A 19,943-nucleotide genomic window follows, 5' to 3' on the forward strand; every position below is an offset into this window, starting at 1 on the left:
TAAATTGTTTAAGGCTGGCTTATCTACTGTAAATTCAAGTTGTTAAATGCTTTCATCCACCAGCTGCCTTTTCTACTGTCCATGTTATTCTTGGATAAAGAAAATTGATTTTTGCTTTGTGTCAATCAAAATGAGATTATTGAAGTGAACTAATTATATCCACCCAAAAGGGAAAGAAGTATGGCCATGTCATATTTACGTACATTTTGAATTATATACTTGTTTGAATTACCTATGGCATTTTATTTCTCCATTAATATGGAGTGAGCACTGAAAACTAACAGCCTTCTCTATTTTTTAAATATATTTTTTAAAGATTTATTTATTTGTTTTAGAGAGAGTGAGCAGGGGGAGGGGCACAGGGAGAAGGATAGAGAGAATCTTAAGCAGACTCCCTGCTGAGCATGGAGCCCAACCTCAGGACCCTGAGATCACGACCTGAGCCAAAATCAAGAATCAGACACTCAACCTACTGAGCCACCCAAGCACCCTTAGGTTTTCTCTATTTTAATTTAAGAAGTAAATTATTTCTCAAGGCTATATTATTTCTTTCTTCCCCAGAAACTTTCTATCAATTATATATAAACACACACATACACACACAACCTCTTCAAAATTTTAATTTCAATATCATTAATTTTCTAACATTTATTTATGAATAATGGGCTGAATTTCCTTATAAACTTAGTATTTAAAGCTCAAAATTCTCAAAATTTTCTGTATTTTTAATTGTTCTATGTCAAATAAAAGCTGCAACTTCTCTCTTCATTTTAAATCGCTACAAATCCAGTATTTTTTTTGTGCAAATTAGTCACTTCTGCACTCCAATAAAAATTGTATCCTTATTAAAGGAAGCTTTGATAGCAAGGAAAAGCAATTTGATTTGGTATGGAAGAAGGGAAAGACATGACTTTGGTTTATAATTCAAAAAATTCAAATGTGTTTGTGCTTTCCCTATATATAACTCAAAAAGAGACTAAGAAATCACTATGCGATGTTAAAGCCAATATGCTTTAATTACAATATGTAAAGGGAAGACAAATTATAGAAAACAGCAGAGAAGTGCAGTGGATTAACAGTTGCTGTGTGTCAGGCACTGTTCTATGTATTAGACATGTGTGAGATTCTTCCACCCCTTACGAAAGCTTACAGTATCAACATTTGTGTGTGTGTGTGTGTGTGTACTTTTAAGTAATCTCTCTTCCCAAAATGGGACTTAAATACCCGACCCTGAGATCAAGACTCACATACTCTACAAACTGAGCGAGCTGGACCCCCTGGCATTAGTATAGAGATGAAGAGAAAATGGTGATTCTGGCCAATATAGGGCCATGTGAGGGGCCCGAAATTTTTATCAAATCATGTAGATTTTTGCTTATTTTGACTCCATATCAAAGGGAAATGAAAGATCAAATAACATGCTGTTCAAAGCTACAGATGTCAAACAATCAAATGTATTTATTGTAAAACTTTTTTGATGGCCAGGTGCCAATAAAATGCATTTTGCTTTGTCCCTGGTATGGTATTCACTAACAATACAGCTTTCTTTATCTCTTTGTCCTATATTTCAATGAAACACAGAAATAAATTGTCATGAGTGCCTAAGTTCACCTTGGGCAAAGTATCATAGTAGACACAAAGGAATCAGAAAGCCTGTGTTTGAGCCTCGCCCTTGTCCTTGCAAGTGTCTCTGGCAAAGTCCTGATCTCTACCACTAAGACTTCAGATCACAGTTGAGAGCTAAAGGAAAGATTATTATTGCTGTGCTTATTCTTAAATTTTCTAATTCAAAAGAAGGATTTATTTCACAGATTTATTACATAATTAGGGTGACATAAAAAAAAAAAAGCAGAAGAATTAAGCTGACTGAAAATAGAGAAAGAGTGTAGTAATTCACTAGAGTCACCTGACATTATTGCTGGCTCTACATAAGCCATTAAAATTAGAGGCATGTGATAAACAACAGAATATTGCCTGTGATTTGTTTATTTATTACTTATAATGCACATGTATCCATTTATTTGTAGACATTCAGGGTTTTGTTGCTTTTGTTTATTTCACATAGCCCTTCCTATAACACTGTTTCTTTGTATATAGGAAGCCAGAAGTGTGTTACAGTTGTATCTGTATCTTCATTTTTTGGCCAGGAATTATGTAACACACAGACAAAAAAATTAATAATAATTAATGTCCTCCAGCAGCTGACAGTCAAGTAGGGGGTATGAATATATGACTACATATATAATATATAGTACATATAGTGCTGTAAGAGAGAAACACCCAGATAGTAAACAGCAGAGAAACTGTGGGATGGATGTACATTGGTAGAGAACAAGAAAGGTTTTATGCATGTGGATCTTAAGAAATGAATAAAAAGTCTTTAGGTCAAGGTAGGCAAGGGGCTTATAGGACAGTATATGATATGTACAAATGTATGGAGGTAGGTAATCAGAAACAGTCTCAAAAGGAAACCTCAAGAAGCGTTTGAATGAATGAAAATACTAGGGAAGTTTGAAAAGGCTCTTTCAATGTGTTAAATGGATTAAAAAGCAGTGTACAAACAACTGATGAATTATTACAGTGAAACTGTTGTAAAAATTGTTACGGTCAGAAAATATGACATAGCAAATCATATACTTGAGAGTTTTAAAAGGACAGTAAAAGAAATAGAAATAAGTTGAAGGAAGAAGAGTAAATTTGTCTTTTTTTTAAATGTGGAAAGAACAGAAATGGAAATTGGAGGTATGATGATGCTATTTGGAGCTCTTCTCTTCTAGATCTTAATGAATGTTTGGTGTTTGGCACATGTTCCCACCAATGTATCAATATGGAAGGGTCATATAAATGTGTGTGTGACCAGAATTTTCAGGAAAAGAATAACACCTGCATAGCAAAAGGTAAGATTATAACAGTTATTTCAAATTCTATTATAACTGCTATAAATATCTTATGGGGAAAACAATGTTTCATATTATATTTTAGCAATAGCTCCATGCCTGAATATATAACAAAATCTCTTTTTAATATTGGCTAATTTGCAAAATTGGTTTGTTGTCATTCTTAATCTAATCTGGGATGATTTATAGACATGATTATCAAATATGTGGTTACTGTTAAAACCACATTCATGTTTAAAAAATCTGTCAGAAGAAGGGAAAAGTTTAAAAGCCAATGTGATAGAATATGAAGCATCTCTCTTTATGGCCTGCTCTCGAAAAATATTATTATATAATGGATAAAAATAACAGTTTAAAGGGTTAAAGGTTAACACTATAAGGAGAATGGAATTTTGAGTAAGGATTTAAAAGGTTTTGAAATAAAATCATGCTTTAATTCAGACCTCCTTTACTTAGAAATATCATTTTTAAAACTTAAACAGGTATTTGGAACTTTTTTGGCTATGAATTTTAATGCTCTGGTTTTTACTAAATAATATTATAACAAATATCATTAAGTTACAGGACATGATTGGACAATGTTAATAAAACAGTTATTACAGGTGGAAAACTGTAATAAAACACATGATATAGTGGATTAAGGATGGGCTAGAGAGGTAAATATACTTGAATTTGAATCCTAGCATTATGCCTTTATGATCTGTGGCTTTGGGGAAGTTATGAAACTCTTTGAGCCTCAGTTCCTCATCTGTAAAATGGAGATATGAATCTCTACTTCCTATAAGAAGAGGAGATAAATTATGAAAGTTGTAGAATAGTGCCTGCCATAGAGTAGATAAACATAACCAAGTAAGAACCATTAAACCCATAGGGCTGAACTAGAATTCATAGTCTATTTTTTCTAATTTGAAGATAGTGTATATGTAATTCAATCTTCATGGTCTCACTAATAATTTATTTAATATATTCACAATTCACTTTAGGGTTTTACTTGTCTCAATATACAAATGACATTAGTATTTTATTGTAGGTGTCAAAACTTCAGATTACAGGGATCCACTAGCAAGATCTTAAATAATATTGACATAATACTTAAATGTAGTAAATCCCGATATATTTTTATAATAAAATTAGAAGAGTATTTGACATATATGAATATTGGAAGAAGACTCTCCCCCTCTTAATTTTCATTTCTTAACCTAAGAAAATGATGAATTGGATGCATAAACTAAATGCTCAGGAATGTTTGAGGCTTAACGAGTACACAACATAACATCTGAATATTGAGGATCAAAGCATTAGAACATAATGTATTGCAATTTATCAAATAGAAACCCCTCTTTATGAAAAGAATATCTACCACAAATACCTAATTCCTTGCCATAAAGTAAGCTGTGTCTTGGGAAAACCTACATCAATAACTCTCATTAAGTTTAAGTAAGTATGCTTTAGAAATAAGTCACAGAGACTATAGTATGGTACAAAGCTGGTTGATTTTTACTGAACAAGAAACTGTTAAGAATAATAATTCAAGATAATTTAAAAGTACAATTATTGCTTTTACATTAGTTGAAATTTACTTTATTTTTGTATTTTATCATAATAATCTCCAGGCTCTGAAGATCAAGTTCTCTACATTGCTAATGACACTGATATCCTGGGTTTTATATATCCATTCAACTACAGTGGCGATCATCAACAAATTTCTCATATTGAACATAATTCAAGGATAACAGGGATGGATGTATATTATCAAAGAGATATGATTATTTGGAGTACTCAGTTTAATCCAGGCGGAATTTTCTACAAAAGGATCCATGGCAGAGAAAAAAGGCAAGCAAACAGTGGCTTGATTGTAAGTAAATAACATTGACTATTTGAAGGCTGATACTTTTCCACCTCCCTATTTTTTTAATCTATCAATCACAATATCTGATTATAGGATGTAATTAATATGTACAGTTATCCCAATATTCTCCCTATACAGAAATCGAGAATTTCCCTACTTTATTCTCACAGCTGCATATAATTTAATTGCATGAAATTATGTTTTTCTTTAACTACCTTTGCTTTAGGTATGTAAGAATGGTAATGAATAATACCTAATATTTCTAGTACATTTTATATTTTATATTATTTAACATTATATAATGTGAATTTTTTTCATTATGAGATGAGGTTAGGAATCATTACTTTGTTTTCATATTAGAAAATAAACTTAAAATATGCAGGGAATATTATTTCATTTTGAGCAATATCAGAAATACACCACTCTTCTAGGGCAAGAGATCAACTCAGTTGTGTAACCATTTCTTCTGACTCCTGATAACTATATTTCAGGGAACATCCAAAACAGAGTGATATTATTTGCTGGTGTATGATGGACATGTTGATTACCACGGTTATTCCTTTTGAGAAAAATAAACTAGAGCATTTGTTTAGATTTGTGGTTGTAGACTACCTTTTTTTTTTTTTTTTTTTTGCTTTAGGGCATGTCAATTATTGTGTATTTTGTGTTTTGAGGTAACCGGGGAGAAAAATGACAGATAAATACTTATTTTTGTGAGGCCTGACCCATTCCCATACAACCAAAAAGTCAAGTGCTGTCACAGTAGGATATAATTGAATCTTTGTATTTGAAAAGAATCTGAGGAACCTATCGGGAAGTCCTTACTATCCTTTGTAGTAGTATCACCCATAAAGATTTGAACTGCATGAATACCATTTGATAGAAATCTGGAACACATTTTTATCAGGTAGATAGCTGTAATCGGGTTTTAATGAAGTTATATTAACTTTCTAATTCAGGTTAGATTAATTTCACTGAGAGAAAAATATATACATGTATTTTAAATATGATAATATATATGATATAATATGATATATATGATATATGATATATCATATGTCATATATCATATGAGATATATATATATATATATATATATATATATGTGTGTGTGTCAGAGCTATTCAACTCGTCCTCTGCCAAATACAGTGAGCATTACACAATACCTTTAAGTTACATAAAGAACAGTTCTAGGAGAGAGCCATAAAATTTAGTAGATCCCTCTGCCTTCCTTCACTTACTCACTTGCTATCAGACTAAAAAGCTGGTTCAGGCTTGCCTAGCTTTAGCTTTCATTATCTGTGGAACACAAGTCTGCTTTGCAAAAACTTTGTTCCCAAGGTAACTGTTACTAATGAAGTTATAAAGAGTATGTACTATGGAGTTACATCGCCTGGGTTTTTAATCTTGTGTATATGTATACAGGAACTGTTAACTATGTGTACAGTTCCTGGCACATGATAAGTACCCTCTAGATGCTTGCTATTAATGGGGTGATGCTTCTGATGATGACAATGATAGTGTTGATGATTGACAAGATGTTCTTCTCTAAGATGCATATAATTACATGAAAATTATTTACAACTTAGTTTTCTCTGAATTTTATTTTCTAAAAATACATCTTTCATTTGGTAGATTTTTTTCAGTGAAAATTACTGGAAAATTATTTTAGTTTTATCTGGGGAGATTAATAATTAATATATAACCAGTATCTTCTAGTGAAAAAAACTTATTTTAAACCCAAAGCCAAATTTGCTTACAGTTAGATAACTAAGTTTTTATTCTTATACATAGAAATATATAAATGTGTATGTTTTATTTGTATTATATATATTTACCTGTATATGTCCCTTTTTTTTTTAAGATTCATTTTGTTTGTTTTTTGAAAGAGAAGAGGGGGAAAGGGTAGAGAGAGACAGAGAAGGAGAAGGAGACTTCCCACTGAGCAGGTAGCCAGGACTCTGTGATCGTGACTTGAGACCCCAAGGCAGAAGCTTAACTGACTGAGTCACCCAGGCTTCCCCTTATATATTTTAATTTTTAATATTATAATTGTGGTATAGAATCTTTTGTAAATGATGGCAAAGCTACTAGATTAGTCTTTTGCTAATAGGATATGAAACTTCATTTTGTCTTTTTTTTTTCCATTTTATTTATTTTCATAAAAACAGTATTCATTATTTTTTTCACCACACCCAGTGCTCCATGCAAGCCGTGCCCTCCATAATACCCACCACCTGGTACCCCAACCTCCCACCCCCCCCGCCACTTCAAACCCCCCAGATTGTTTTTCAGAGTCCACAGTCTCTCATGGTTCACCTCCCCCTCCAATTTACCCAAATTCCCTACTCCTCTCTAACGCCCCTTGTCCTCCATGCTATTTGTTATGCTCCACAAATAAGTGAAACCATATGATAATTGACTCTCTCTGCTTGACTTATTTCACTCAGCATAATCTCTTCCAGTCCCGTCCATGTTGCTACAAAAGTTGGGTATTCATCCTTTCTGATGGAGGCATAATACTCCATAGTGTATATGGACCACATCTTCCTTATCCATTCATCCATTGAAGGGCATCTTGGTTCTTTCCATAGTTTGGCGATTGTGGCCATTGCTGCTATAAACATTGGGGTACAGATGGCCCTTCTTTTCACGACATCTGTATCTTTGGGGTAAATACCCAGGAGTACAATTGCAGGGTCGTAGGGAAGCTCTATTTTTAATTTCTTGAGGAATCTCCACACTGTTCTCCAAAGAGGCTGCACCAACTTGCATTCCCACCAACAGTGTAAGAGGGTTCCCCTTTCTCCACATCGTCTCCAACACATGTTGTTTCCTGTTTTGTTAATTTTGGCCATTCTAACTGGTGTAAGGTGATATCTCAATGTGGTTTTAATTTGAATCTCCCTGAGGGCTAATGATGATGAGCATTTTTTCATGTGTCTGATAGCCATTTGTATGTCTTGATTGGAGAAGTGTCTGTTCATATCTTCTGCCCATTTTTTGATGTGTTTGTCTGTTTCGTGTGGGTTGAGTTTGAGGAGTTCATTATAGACCCTGGATATCAACCTTTTGTCTGTACTGTCATTTGCAAATATCTTCTCCCATTCCGTGGGTTGCCTCTTTGTTTTTTTGACTGTTTCCTTTGCTGTGCAGAAGCTTTTGATTTTGATGAAGTCCCAGAAGTTTATTTTCGCTTTTGTTTCCTTTGCCTTTGGAGACGTATCTTGAAAGAAGTTGCTGTGGCTGATATCAAAGAGATTACTGCCTATGTTCTCCTCTAAGATTCTGATGGATTCCTGTCTCACGTTGAGGTCTTTTATCCATTTTGAGTTGATCTTTGTGTACGGTGTAAGAGAATGGTCGAGTTTCATTCTTCTACATATAGCTGTCCAGTTTTCCCAGCACCATTTATTGAAGAGACTGTCTTTTTTCCACTGTATATTATTTCCTGTTTTGTCGAAGATTAATTGACCATAGAGTTGAGGGTCCATATCAGGGCTCTCTACTCTGTTCCACTGGTCTATGTGTCTGTTTTTATGCCAGTACCATGCTGTCTTGGTGATCACAGCTTTGTAATAAAGCTTGAAATCAGGTAAGGTGATGCCGCCAGCTTTATTTTTGTTTTTCAACATTTCCTTAGCGATTCAGGGTCTCTTCTGATTCCATACAAATTTTAGGATTATTTGCTCCAGCTCTTTGAAGAATGCCAGTGGAATTTTGATCGGAATGGCATTAAAAGTATAGATTGCTCTAGGCAGTATAGACATTTTAACAATGTTTATTCTTCCGATCCAAGAGCATGGAATGGTCTTCCATCTATTTGTGTCTTCTTCAATTTCATTCATGAGTGTTCTATAGTTCCTCAAGTACAGATCCTTTACCTCTTTAGTTAGGTTTATTCCAAGGTATCTTATGGTTCTTGGTGCTATAGTAAATGGAATCGATTCTCTAATTTCCCTTTCTGTATTTTCATTGTTAGTGTATAAGAAAGCCACTGATTTCTGCACATTGACTTTGTATCCTGCCACGTTGCTGAATTGCTGTATGAGTTCTAGTAGTTTGGGGGTGGAGTCTTTTGGGTTTTCCATATAAAGAATCATGTCATCTGCGAAGAGAGAGAGTTTGACTTCTTCATTACCAATTTGGATACCTTTTATTTCTCTCTGTTGTCTGATTGCTGTTGCTAGGACTTCTAATACTATGTTGAACAAGAGTGGTGAAAGTAGGCATCCTTGTCTTGTTCCTGATCTCAATGGGAAGGCTGCAAGCTTTTTCCCATTGAGGATGATATTTGCTGTGGGTCTTTCATAGATAGATTTGATGAGGTTCAGGAATGTTCCCTCTATCCCTATACTTTGAAGCGTTTTAATCAGGAACGGATATTGGATTTTGTCAAATGCTTTTTCTGCATCAATTGAGAGGACCATGTGGTTCTTCTCTCTTCTCATATTAATTTGTTGTATCACACTGATTGATTTGCAAATGTGAACCATCCTTGTAGCCCAGGGATGAATCCCACCTGATCATGGTGGATAATCTTTTTAATGTGCTATTGGATCCTGTTGGCTAGGATCTTGTTGAGAATCTTAGCATCCATATTCATCAGTGATATTGGTCTGAAATTCTCCTTTTTGGTAGGGTCCTTGCCTGGTTTGGGGATCAGGGTAATGCTGGCTTCATAGAAAGAGTCTGAAAGTTTTCCTTCTGCTTCAATTTCTTGAAATAGCTTCAGGAGAATAGGTGTTATTTCTTCTTTGAAGGTTTGGTAGAATTCCCCAGGGAATCCGTCAGGTCCTGGGCTCTTGTTTTTTGGGAGGTTTTTGATCACTGATTCAATCTCGTTATTAGATATCGGTCTATTCAGGTTGTCGATTTCTTCCTGGTTCAATTTTGGTAGTTTATATTTTTCCAGGAATGCATCCATTTCATCTAGGTTGCTAAGCTTATTGGCATATAACTGTTCGTAATAACTTCTGATGATTGTTTCTACTTCCTTGGCGTTAGTTGTGATCTCTCCCTTTTCATTCATAATTTTATGAATTTGGGATTTCTCTATTTTCTTTCGGATTAGTGTAGCCAGTGGCTTATCGATCTTATTGATTCTTTCAAAAAACCAGCTTCTAGTTTCATTGATACGTTCTACTGTATCTCTGGTTTCTCCCTCATTGATCTCAGCTCTAATCTTGATGATTTCCCTTCTTATGTGTGGAGTTGGTTTGATTTGTTGTTGATCCTCCAGTTCTTTAAGGTGTAGAGACAGCTGGTGTGTTCTGGATTTTTCAATTTTTTTGAGCAAGGCTTGGATGGCTATATATTTTCCCCTTAGGACCGCCTTTGCTGTATCCCATAGGTTTTGGACCGAAGTGTCTTCATTCTCATTGGTTTCCATGAATTGTTTCAGTTCTTCTTTGATCTCCTGGTTGATCCAAGCATTCTTAAGCAAGGTGGTCTTTAGCTTCCAGGTGTTTGAGCTCCTTCGGAACTTTTCCTTGTGATTGAGCTCCAGTTTCAGAGCATTGTGATCTGAGAATATGCAGGGAATCATCTCAGTCTTTTGGTATCGGTTGAGTCCTGATTTGTGACCCAGTTTGTGGTCTATTCTGGAGAAGGTTCCGTGTGCACTTGAGAAGAATGAGTATTCTGCTGTTTTAGGGTGGAATGTTCTGTATATATCTATGAGGTCCATCTGGTCCAATGTGTCATTCAATGCTCTTGTTTCTTTATTGATTTTCTGCTTCGATGATCTGTCTAATTCTGAAAGAGGCGTGTTAAGATCTCCTACGATTAGTGTATTCATATCAATATGACTCTTTATCTTGATTAACAGTTTTCTTAAGTAATTGGCTGCTCCCATATTGGGAGCATAGATATTTACAATTGTTAGATCATCTTGGTGGATAGTCCCTTTAAGGATTATGTAGTATCCTTCTGTATCTCTGACTACAGTCTTTAGTTTGAAGTCTAATTTATCTGATATGAGAATCGCTACCCCGGCCTTCTTTTGAGTCCCATTGGCATGAAAGATGCTTCTCCACCCCTTCACTTTCAGTCTGCGTGTATCTTTAGGTTCAAAATGGGTCTCTTGAAGACAGCATATGGATGGGTCCTGTCGTTTTATCCAATCTGCAACCCTGTGCCGTTTTATGGGTGCATTTAGGCCATTCACATTGAGAGTGATTATTGATAGATACGTTTTTATTGACATCGAGTTACCTTTGAAGTCTTTCTTTCTGTAGACTGTCTCTATATTTCTGTTCAATGCTATTCTTGGGATTTTTCCTCTTTTATAGAACCCCCCTTAATATTTCCTGCAGTATCGGCTTGGTGGTTCCATAGTCTTTTAAGCCTTGCCGGTCTTGGAAACTCTTTATCTCTCCATCCATTTTGAATGTCAGTCTTGCTGGATAAAGTATTCTTGGCTGCATGTTCTTCTCATTTAGTGCCCTGAATATATCTTGCCAGCCTCTTCTGGCTTGCCAGGTCTCTGTGGACAGGTCTGACGTTATTCTGATGGGCTTCCCTCTGTAAGTAAGGAGCCTCTTTGCCCTGGCGGCTTTCAAGAGATTATACCTACAATTATAATTTCTCAATTTGACTATCAGGTGTCGTGATGTTTTTTTGGAGTGTATAATCTTGGGTGGAGACTGTTCAGCCTCTAGTACATGAACGCTGGTTTCATTCGCGAGATTCGGAAAATTTTCATGAAGGACTTGTTCCACAATATCTTCTAGATTTATTTCTTTCTCCTCCCCTTCAGGAATTCCAATAATTCTGACGTTGGAACGCTTCATGGCATCATTTATTTCCCTGATTCTGCTTTCGTGGGATATAAGCTGTTTGTTCCAGGCTTCCTCCTGATCCTTTCTCTCTATCTGTCTTCCAGATCACTAATTCTATCTTCTGTCTCAGTTACCCTAGCTTTGAGAGAGTTTAGATTAGATTGGAACTCATTGAGAGCATTGTGGACCTCCTCCCTGGTAGCTTTAAGGTCCGCCCTAACATTGTGAACATCCTGTCTGGTCGCTTTCAGTTCGGCCCTAATCAATTCTGTTTGGTCATCCATGGCTTTCTCCAACCTAGCTATTGCCTGGATAATTGTTAGCCTGAATTCTCTTTCCGACATATTGTCTATGTTGATAGCCATTAGCTCTGTTGCAGAAGGTCCATCCTCTGTATTTTTCTTCTGTTGGGCATTCCTCCTCCTAGTCATTTTGGTAGGAGAAGACTGAACAGATGTAGCTGGATGTATCAACTCTGGTGCAGTCAAGGTGCACCCTGGAACACTTCCTGATCTCCGTCTCAAGAGAAGCCTCAGTCTGGGTGCAGAAGCTGAATAAATTCCCCCTTGGACGCTGGCAGTGCAGGTTCCAAGTTGCAGACCCTGGGGGCACAGGATCTTTTGCTAGTCCCCAAAGCCAAGGCAGTGGCGGCTGTCTGGGAGCTCCTGACCGCCAGAGAGGTTCCAAGCAGCGATCGCACACTGAGATTTTGCCGCCGGCTCGGGCTGGGAGTGCTCGGTTTGCGCGCACCTCTTTTCAGAGGCGGCTGTGGGTCGGGCGCGCGTCTGGGGCACTGAGAATGGGGCGCTGGTCCGTAGGCCGCAGGCTGTGCTTTTGCGCGCCTCTGTCCAGGGAAGAGTTTCGCATGCTCTCGGCTTAGACTTTGAAACAATGGCGCAGGTCAAGAAGCGCCCCCAGGCCTTAGTAACCCAGGAGAGCTCGATGGACCTGCGCGCGCATCTCAAGCTTTGTGGTAGGGCTAGCGTGTGTTCTGCAGACCGGCGCAGCTCCCATCCCCTCACAGGAGCTGGAACCCACGCGCTCTGGGGCACGCTGGCGGCTTAGGGACCAGGAGCTGGTTTCTCCGCCACACTCTCTCTGCCTCCGCGCTGGGGAGGCCGTCTGGGACCGGGGACTTAAGCCCCTGTCCCTAGCCGCCCCGATTCCCACAATTTCCCCCCGCAATCCTTTGCTCTTTTGGAGTGCTTTCAACCAGTCTCCAAGTTAATGCTGGTCCCCAGACGCAGGGCACTCTCGCTCGTATTGGGATATTACTTTCCCACCGGTCGCCTCTGGTGGCTCCCTCCCCCTTTTGTTTATCTTCTGATATCAGTCCGCCATTCCCTTTCCGCTTTACCTGCTCACTGGCGTCTTCTGCCCCTGTAGAGATCCAGACGTGTATAATTCTGATCTCAGGCTGATTTCATGGGTGATTGGAGTTCTTTGGTAGGTAATCAGCTCACTTTGGGGTACCAGCTGAAAAGACGCCTCTTCCTAGTACCCCGCCATCTTGTCCCCCCAAGTCTTGACTTTTTTTTTTTTTTAATTTAAATTCAATTAGCCAAGGTAAGGGTAATGATTACATATGTTATATCTTCTAGACTTTGTTTTTCTATCTCTTTTCAGACTTAGTCATGAATGACAGGATTCACTAGGAAGAAAGTGGGTAAAACTAGGGTACAGTTTCTAAGATTCCATCATAGCTAATCAAATGTCAAGATTATAAGAATGGAACCTCTAAGCCATGAGTTTTAGGACCATGTTCTTAGCCACTCATCATTCCATAGAAGTTCCAATCAAGGCATTGCAAACAAAATAAAACAAAACTTAAGACTATACAGATAAGGGCAGTTATTTGCTTCCTAAATCTTTTTGTAATTCTGATTCCTCAATATGATAAATATTGGAATAAGTCCATTCTTACATTCTTAATAATTAATATGCATTCTTAAATGAGTAAATGACTCATTTATGGCCATGCAGCTAAAATGTAACCAAATTTAGACTTTAACTTGGAAGAACAGTTACATCTCTGAGTCTCAACTTACTTATCTCAAAAACAACTATCATATTGTAGTAGAAAATTTCTAAAGCCCCTTCCAGATAGTAAATATATATGATTTCCAAAAGATGCGTGATGTAGTTTATGTCTATCTAGTTGTTTACCTGGAAAATTTGTTTTTATTCCTCTGAAATACAGCCTATGGATAAAGATTTGATGTTTTTCTTTACCCTGATGAATTACTCTGCAATGTATGGTATCTGTTTTTTTTTTTTTTAATCAGTCATCAGCTAGTCATCCAGTAGTTTAATGAGCATACAATCTATTGCATCTTCTCAGTTTTAACACAATGCCAGGAATGGCCAGCAATGCCTGTACCAACAGATGAAAGATTACTCCAAACTTTGCTGTGAAAGGAGAGAAGAAAGCAAGGAGGTCTTCACTCAGAAATGAAGACACTTTGCTCTTCACTCATTTTTATTGGTCCTTCAGGATAATCACAAATCCTTATCATTGTTTCTCAAGCAGGGGATGTTGACCTGGGGTTTTACTGAAACTGGAAGGATCTATTTACAGGAAAGATACAATGCTTGGGGGAACTGGATGGCTTAGTCCTTAAGCATCTGTCTTCAGCTCAGGTCATGATCCCAGGGTTCTGGGATTGAGCCCTGCATCAGGCTCCCTATTGGGTGAGAAGCCTACTTCTCCTTCTCACACTCCCCCTGCTGGGTTCCCTCTCTAGCTGTGTTTCTGTCAAATAAATAAATAAAATCTAAAAAAAAAAAAAAAAAAGATACAGTATGCTCATTACACATTCTACTAAACAGAGTCTAAGGGACAATACATACATTTCTTAGATCACAGGGTAGCCAGCAGTCTGAGCGAAGAAAGGTTAGGGGAAGATAGCTCCCTGTGACATTCCAATTACCGAGTGATCATGCAAGGCTTGGTGTTCCAAAGGCTTACACCCTTCTCCTAAATCCTCTGTCACCCCCAGGAGCCTCTGTGTTAACATTTTAGCAAGCCAGATATTATGGCTGATTTCATGCTCTACATTAACCCCAACAACACAAATAGTAAATGATACTGACTTGTGAATTCCCCACCCGGGGGAAAATGAAACTCAAAGATTTTTCCCTGAGCTGAATATGGAACATTGGTTTCCATTTCTGAACCAAGAGGTGAAAGAAAGAAAAATACAAAAATCAAACTATGGGTACTTTAGTTAAATCCCCATTATCAGTGAACCAAATGGAAGAAGTTAGCCATGGGATAATAGGATGTCTTAAAAGCATGTTCAGAGAAACTGAAAATATTGGCATATTTCCATCTCAGTAAAGTGTAGAAAATATGTTGTATCAGAAATCAGAAGAATATTACTCAGACAACTAAATGTTAACTGAAGTCCATTCCAAAGGAAGGTAATCTTCAATATGATTTTTTTTGGAAGTCGTGAAGGGAATACTCTTCTGTAATCTGTGAAAATGGCTTGAATACTAATTATGATTATAAATTTAAATTTCAAATACAGTCTAAGTTATTTATAGATAGAAATGCTTATAATTTTCTAGTCCGCTGGGCTATACAGAATGGATAATTTTTTTTTCCTTTAAGAAAATTAAATAATTTAAAACTTAAAAGGCTGACATGATTCAATCTATATGTAAAGCATAATGGAACGTCTGAATTTGAATTTTAGTAGTCAGAACAGAATATGATAGCATTATATAACAATTGTACATACTTTCTGGCAATTTATCATTTCTAGTATGAAATGCTGTACAGCAAAGTACATGATGACAAGCACCATAAAATAGGTCAACGCTTGGAGAAATGCAAATGATTTTAAAAATACAGATTAGATTTTTACCATTAAAGAGCTAAATATTCCAGAACAAAACAAATGGTTTATCTGATCTACCTAATTTTAAGAAGTGAAAATGAGATACCGTTTTTGTCATATTCTCTATTATGCAAAAGAGGGTTTCAGAATAAACATGCTTATAGTTTTATTCATTAATAATCATATCTTTTCTTCAATAAGTTGATTAGGCAATTATTTTTCCCTGAAAGCTTTTAAGAAATATCCAGCTAAGTTTTATTTAATAGGTTTCCATCTTTAATTGGGGTCCTAGCTATAAACCACAAACCTCCATATATGGGTTTGTGTGTACATCACATATACACACATACACACACATACATGCACACACACACAAGTGCAGAGGTATGCAGGTGTGCTCACAAATAAGTTTATGTGTGTATATGTGTGTCACAAGTTTTGTCAAAAACAAAGTCTTGTTTTAGGATTTTGGAAACTAGTAGAAATTGATCGTTTCTTTTTCCATTTTTTAATTTATTTTTATAAATTTATGGTAATCTTTATAACTTTACCTTGAAATTATCTACACTTACTTGTCAAGAATACTTTTCAAACCATCTGAGTTTATTCAAACCATTTAACAACAAAAATCATTTATTCTGATTTCTTTGGAAAAAAATATAAAACTATCAAATCATTAAGTTATTGCCATTTTGTGACTTGATCATTGCTGATTGCATAAGACAGGCATTCAACAATATATGTTGATTGGAGTTAAATGGTTCTGTAACAGTTGTGATCAATATTTAAAGTTTAGATCTTGTAGGACTACATAAAACATAAGATTCCACAATTAATAATCCTGAGGATATTATTGAACATATTTAACAGCATTTTAAGGTGAACCAGTCAAGTTTCTCATTCATACCCAAAGCTTTATTTAAGAAATTCTGTTTGTTAGGTTTAGTGTTGTGTTCCTAGGATACAAAATGATAACAGAATCTTATTCTTATGATGCTTATATTCTGGGGAACAAAGACAAAGTCAAGTAAACTCATAAATAAATAAATACCAAAAATTCCAATTTTGAAAATTATATTGAAGGTAATACATAATGGACCAAGAAAGAAAAACTCAGATGTTGTTAAGACTTCTTTGAATAGGATGATCCATAAAGGCCCATTTAAAGAGATTTGAGCAAAGACCTAAAAGATAAAGAGAAAGAAATGTTATTTATGTATAAGACAGCTACTTTACATTTATGTAGAGAATGGATTTGGTGGGAGAAAATCTGAAACAGAAAGAGATCACATAGGAGGATTGTGCTCCAAGTTGGTGCAAAAATAGTGGAGGTTACAATGTTATAGTCTCAGTGAAATGGGATGGAGAGAGTAGAAGTTTAACAAAGTTTGCAAATAGAATGGATGTAAAAAATAGGAGAATAGGAAGGACCTAAGACCTAGATTTTACAACTTGATGAATAGGGAAAATAATAAATTCTGGGTTCAGTTTCGGTCATGGTAAATGAGATCCAAGTGAGGGGTTGTAAGAAATCCAAGTGAGTTGTCAAATAGTCAATGGTGTATTCAAGGCTTGATCTTGGTCTCTGGATTAGAGGTTTTAAGGAATAGAAGAATAGAGAGATGTCTAGAACCATGAAGTCTGACTAGATTAGCAAGAAGAGAGTACAGGTGACATAAAGAAGCACTGGAACCAAGCTCTGAAGCCAGATTAAAATGACAACAGTGAGTGGGAAGTCCATTAGGAGAATAGAAGAAATTGTAGTGTCACAGAAACTAAGATAGGAGACTATTTTGAGAAAGAGATTGAGCTTATATTTCTAGCACTACCAAAAGATCGAGTAAATGAGGACAAGGAGGTGTTCGGTAAGTTTTGTGACATATTAGTTAAGGACCTTAATAAATGCTGAAAGTTGCAGAGGAAGCAGACATCAGAGAACACTCAGTGGTTCTACGTCAGTGGTCCTCAGCTGAGAATGACGCCCCACTGCAGGGGACATTTGGCAATGCCTGGAGATATTTTTATTGCCACATCTGAGGTGTGCTGCTAATCTTTGGTGAGTAGAGTAGAGGCCAATGAGGCTGCTTAGAACTCTACAATAATAGGCTAGTTCCATATAACAAGGAATGATCCTGACTGAAATATCAAAAGTTGAGATACTGTTTTCTACATAGTAATATCAGTCTTTCCAAACAAACTTTAAGTAGATCTTTTGTGTCTGTTACATCATTTTATGTAATAATAACTCTGAAATAGAAAATGATTCTAAGATGAATCACCGATATAGTTATTCTTTTATTGGTCTCTTGCTTTCTCTCACACCTGAGTCTTTTTTACTTCATCCTTTCTCCTTCCCTCTGAATATTAGAATGCATGTAGGCCCTGACCATGATCCTCTTTTTTCTACCTTTTCTTACTTTCTTATAAAGTTTACATAGTTTAATGGTTTAACATGTACCTGCATGCTAACAACTACCAAATTGCTATCAGGCTCTGTTCAACTGCTTACTTTGATTTTTCTTTTGGAGTTTTTAAAGATTTATTTATTTATTTTAGAGACAGAGAATGCACTTGAGTAGGGGGAGGGAGAGAATCTTTAAGTAGACTCCCCAGGAATAGGGAGTTAGAGTAGTTTTAAAAATGTTCCTAAAAGGGATGCCTGGGTGGCTCAGTTGGTTAAGCAGCTGCCTTAGGCTCAGGTCATGATCCCAGCATCCTGGGATAGAGTCCCACATCGGGCTCCTTGCTTAGCAGGGAGCCTGCTTCTCCCTCTGCCTCTGCCTGCCTCTCTGTCTGCCTGTGCTCGTTCTCTCTCCCTCTCTCTCTGACAAATAAATAAATAAAATTAAAGAAAAAAAAGAAAAAAATATTCCTAAAGTAGCATGCCTAAAAATAAACTTCTCTTGATTGACAAAATCTACTTTCTCAGTCTCATTTAATGATAAATTAAATTTGCTCAAAGTAAACAGCTTGGACTTACAAGGAGCCCAAGTGACTCAGTGGGTTAAATGGTTGAGTCTTGGTTTTGGTTCAGGTCATGATCTCAGGGTGTAAGATTGAGCCCCGCATGGCGCTTCTGCACTCAGCAGAGAATCTGCTTCAGGATTTTCTCTCCCTCCGCCCTTCACCCCCCAAATAAATAAATAAATGTTTTAAAGAATCTTCGCGTTACTATTGGTCCTTCTTCTTTCAAATCAGGCTATCTTGTTGAATGTACCTTCAACATATTCTAGGAGCTAACTACCTTACATCAGTTTGACCTTAAGTACCTACTTTTTTTATATATATATATATTTTATTTATTCATTTGACAGAGAGAGATCACAAGTAAGCAGAGAGGCAGGCAGAGAGAGAGGAAGGGAAGCAGGCTCCCTGCTGAGCAGAGAGCCCGATGCAGGACTCGATCCCAGGACCCTGAGATCATGACCTGAGCCAAAGGCAGCGGCTCAACCCACTGAGCCAACCAGGCGCCCCAAGTACCTACTTTTGAACCACCATCATTTTTCTTCTGATTTAGTGCAGTAGCCTTCTAACTGGTCTTCCTACTTTCTTCATCACTGCACAATTGCCAGAATACATCTTCTATGACATAAATTAGATCACAAGACATCTCTGATCAAAGATATTTAGTGGTTCCCCATTAAAAAAGACAAATTTCTCATGTCTTGCAAGGGTTTAAAAGATCTGGTCTCCTCTCTGACTTCATCTCCTATTAATTTCTCCCTACTCTTCTCCAGGGATGCTTTGGTATTTGTAAAACCCATCAGTACCTATTAATGTAAGGTCTTTCCTGAAATGTTCTCTTGGCCTAAATGTTCTCAGGTTGGATATCCTGTATGGCTCAATTTCTAAATTTCTTCAAGAATTTGCTCAAATTCCATCTACTGAATGCATAATATATTGATAATTGCAATCTACTGTCCCACTCCCACCCTGGATCCTCAACACAATACTCTTTTTTTTTTTCACTCTCACAGTGCATATCTTTGTTAAATTGCTATATGATGTACTTACCTATTATGCTTACTAGCTACTCTGTAAATTTCTTTGCTGTAAGTAAATTTTGATGGCAGTTATTTTTGCTGTTTAGGCCATTACTATATGTAATCCTAACATCTAGAATAGTATCTGTCATGAAGTAGGTACATAATATTTTAAAGAGTTAAAAACAATGAATTAATTGAAAATATTTGGCAACAATTAATTAATTGAAAATCTTTGGTATACATGACAATAGTATATTGATCTTGAAAGTTATACTTTACAATTTATTCTTCTCATCCTTAGTATTCAATTCATCACAAGATCAAATATTTTTATCTCCAGATATATCCCATTTTTATCCACTTTTGTCTCATTAAAACTTAGATTACAATTCCACATTTTCATTTCTGAAATCCATTGAGTAAGTCTCCTTTGATTATCCTGTATCTACTTCTCATCCCCAGTCCTAAGCCATTCTTCTCATTATAGCCAAAATAATTTTAAAATATTAATATAATCATCATATCTCTCTCACTTAAATCTTCTCAATGGATTTTCATTGAATACTCATTGGTTTATAAGCCTC

General features: G+C 36.4%; 1 protein-coding gene across 1 annotated transcript in view; it reads left to right on the plus strand.

Moving 5' to 3' along the window:
• Nucleotides 1–19,943, plus strand: part of LRP1B (LDL receptor related protein 1B) — a 1,985,448-nt gene that overhangs the window by 1,859,984 nt on the left and 105,521 nt on the right. The window contains exons 76-77 of the mRNA XM_044242553.1: nt 2,778–2,897; nt 4,511–4,752. Coding sequence (XP_044098488.1) covers nt 2,778–2,897; nt 4,511–4,752 — 362 coding nt within the window. The remainder of the gene's footprint in view (nt 1–2,777; nt 2,898–4,510; nt 4,753–19,943) is intronic.

The sequence above is a fragment of the Neovison vison genome, chromosome 3 (assembly GCF_020171115.1).
Source record: "Neovison vison isolate M4711 chromosome 3, ASM_NN_V1, whole genome shotgun sequence".
Classification (NCBI taxonomy): domain Eukaryota; kingdom Metazoa; phylum Chordata; class Mammalia; order Carnivora; family Mustelidae; genus Neogale; species Neogale vison.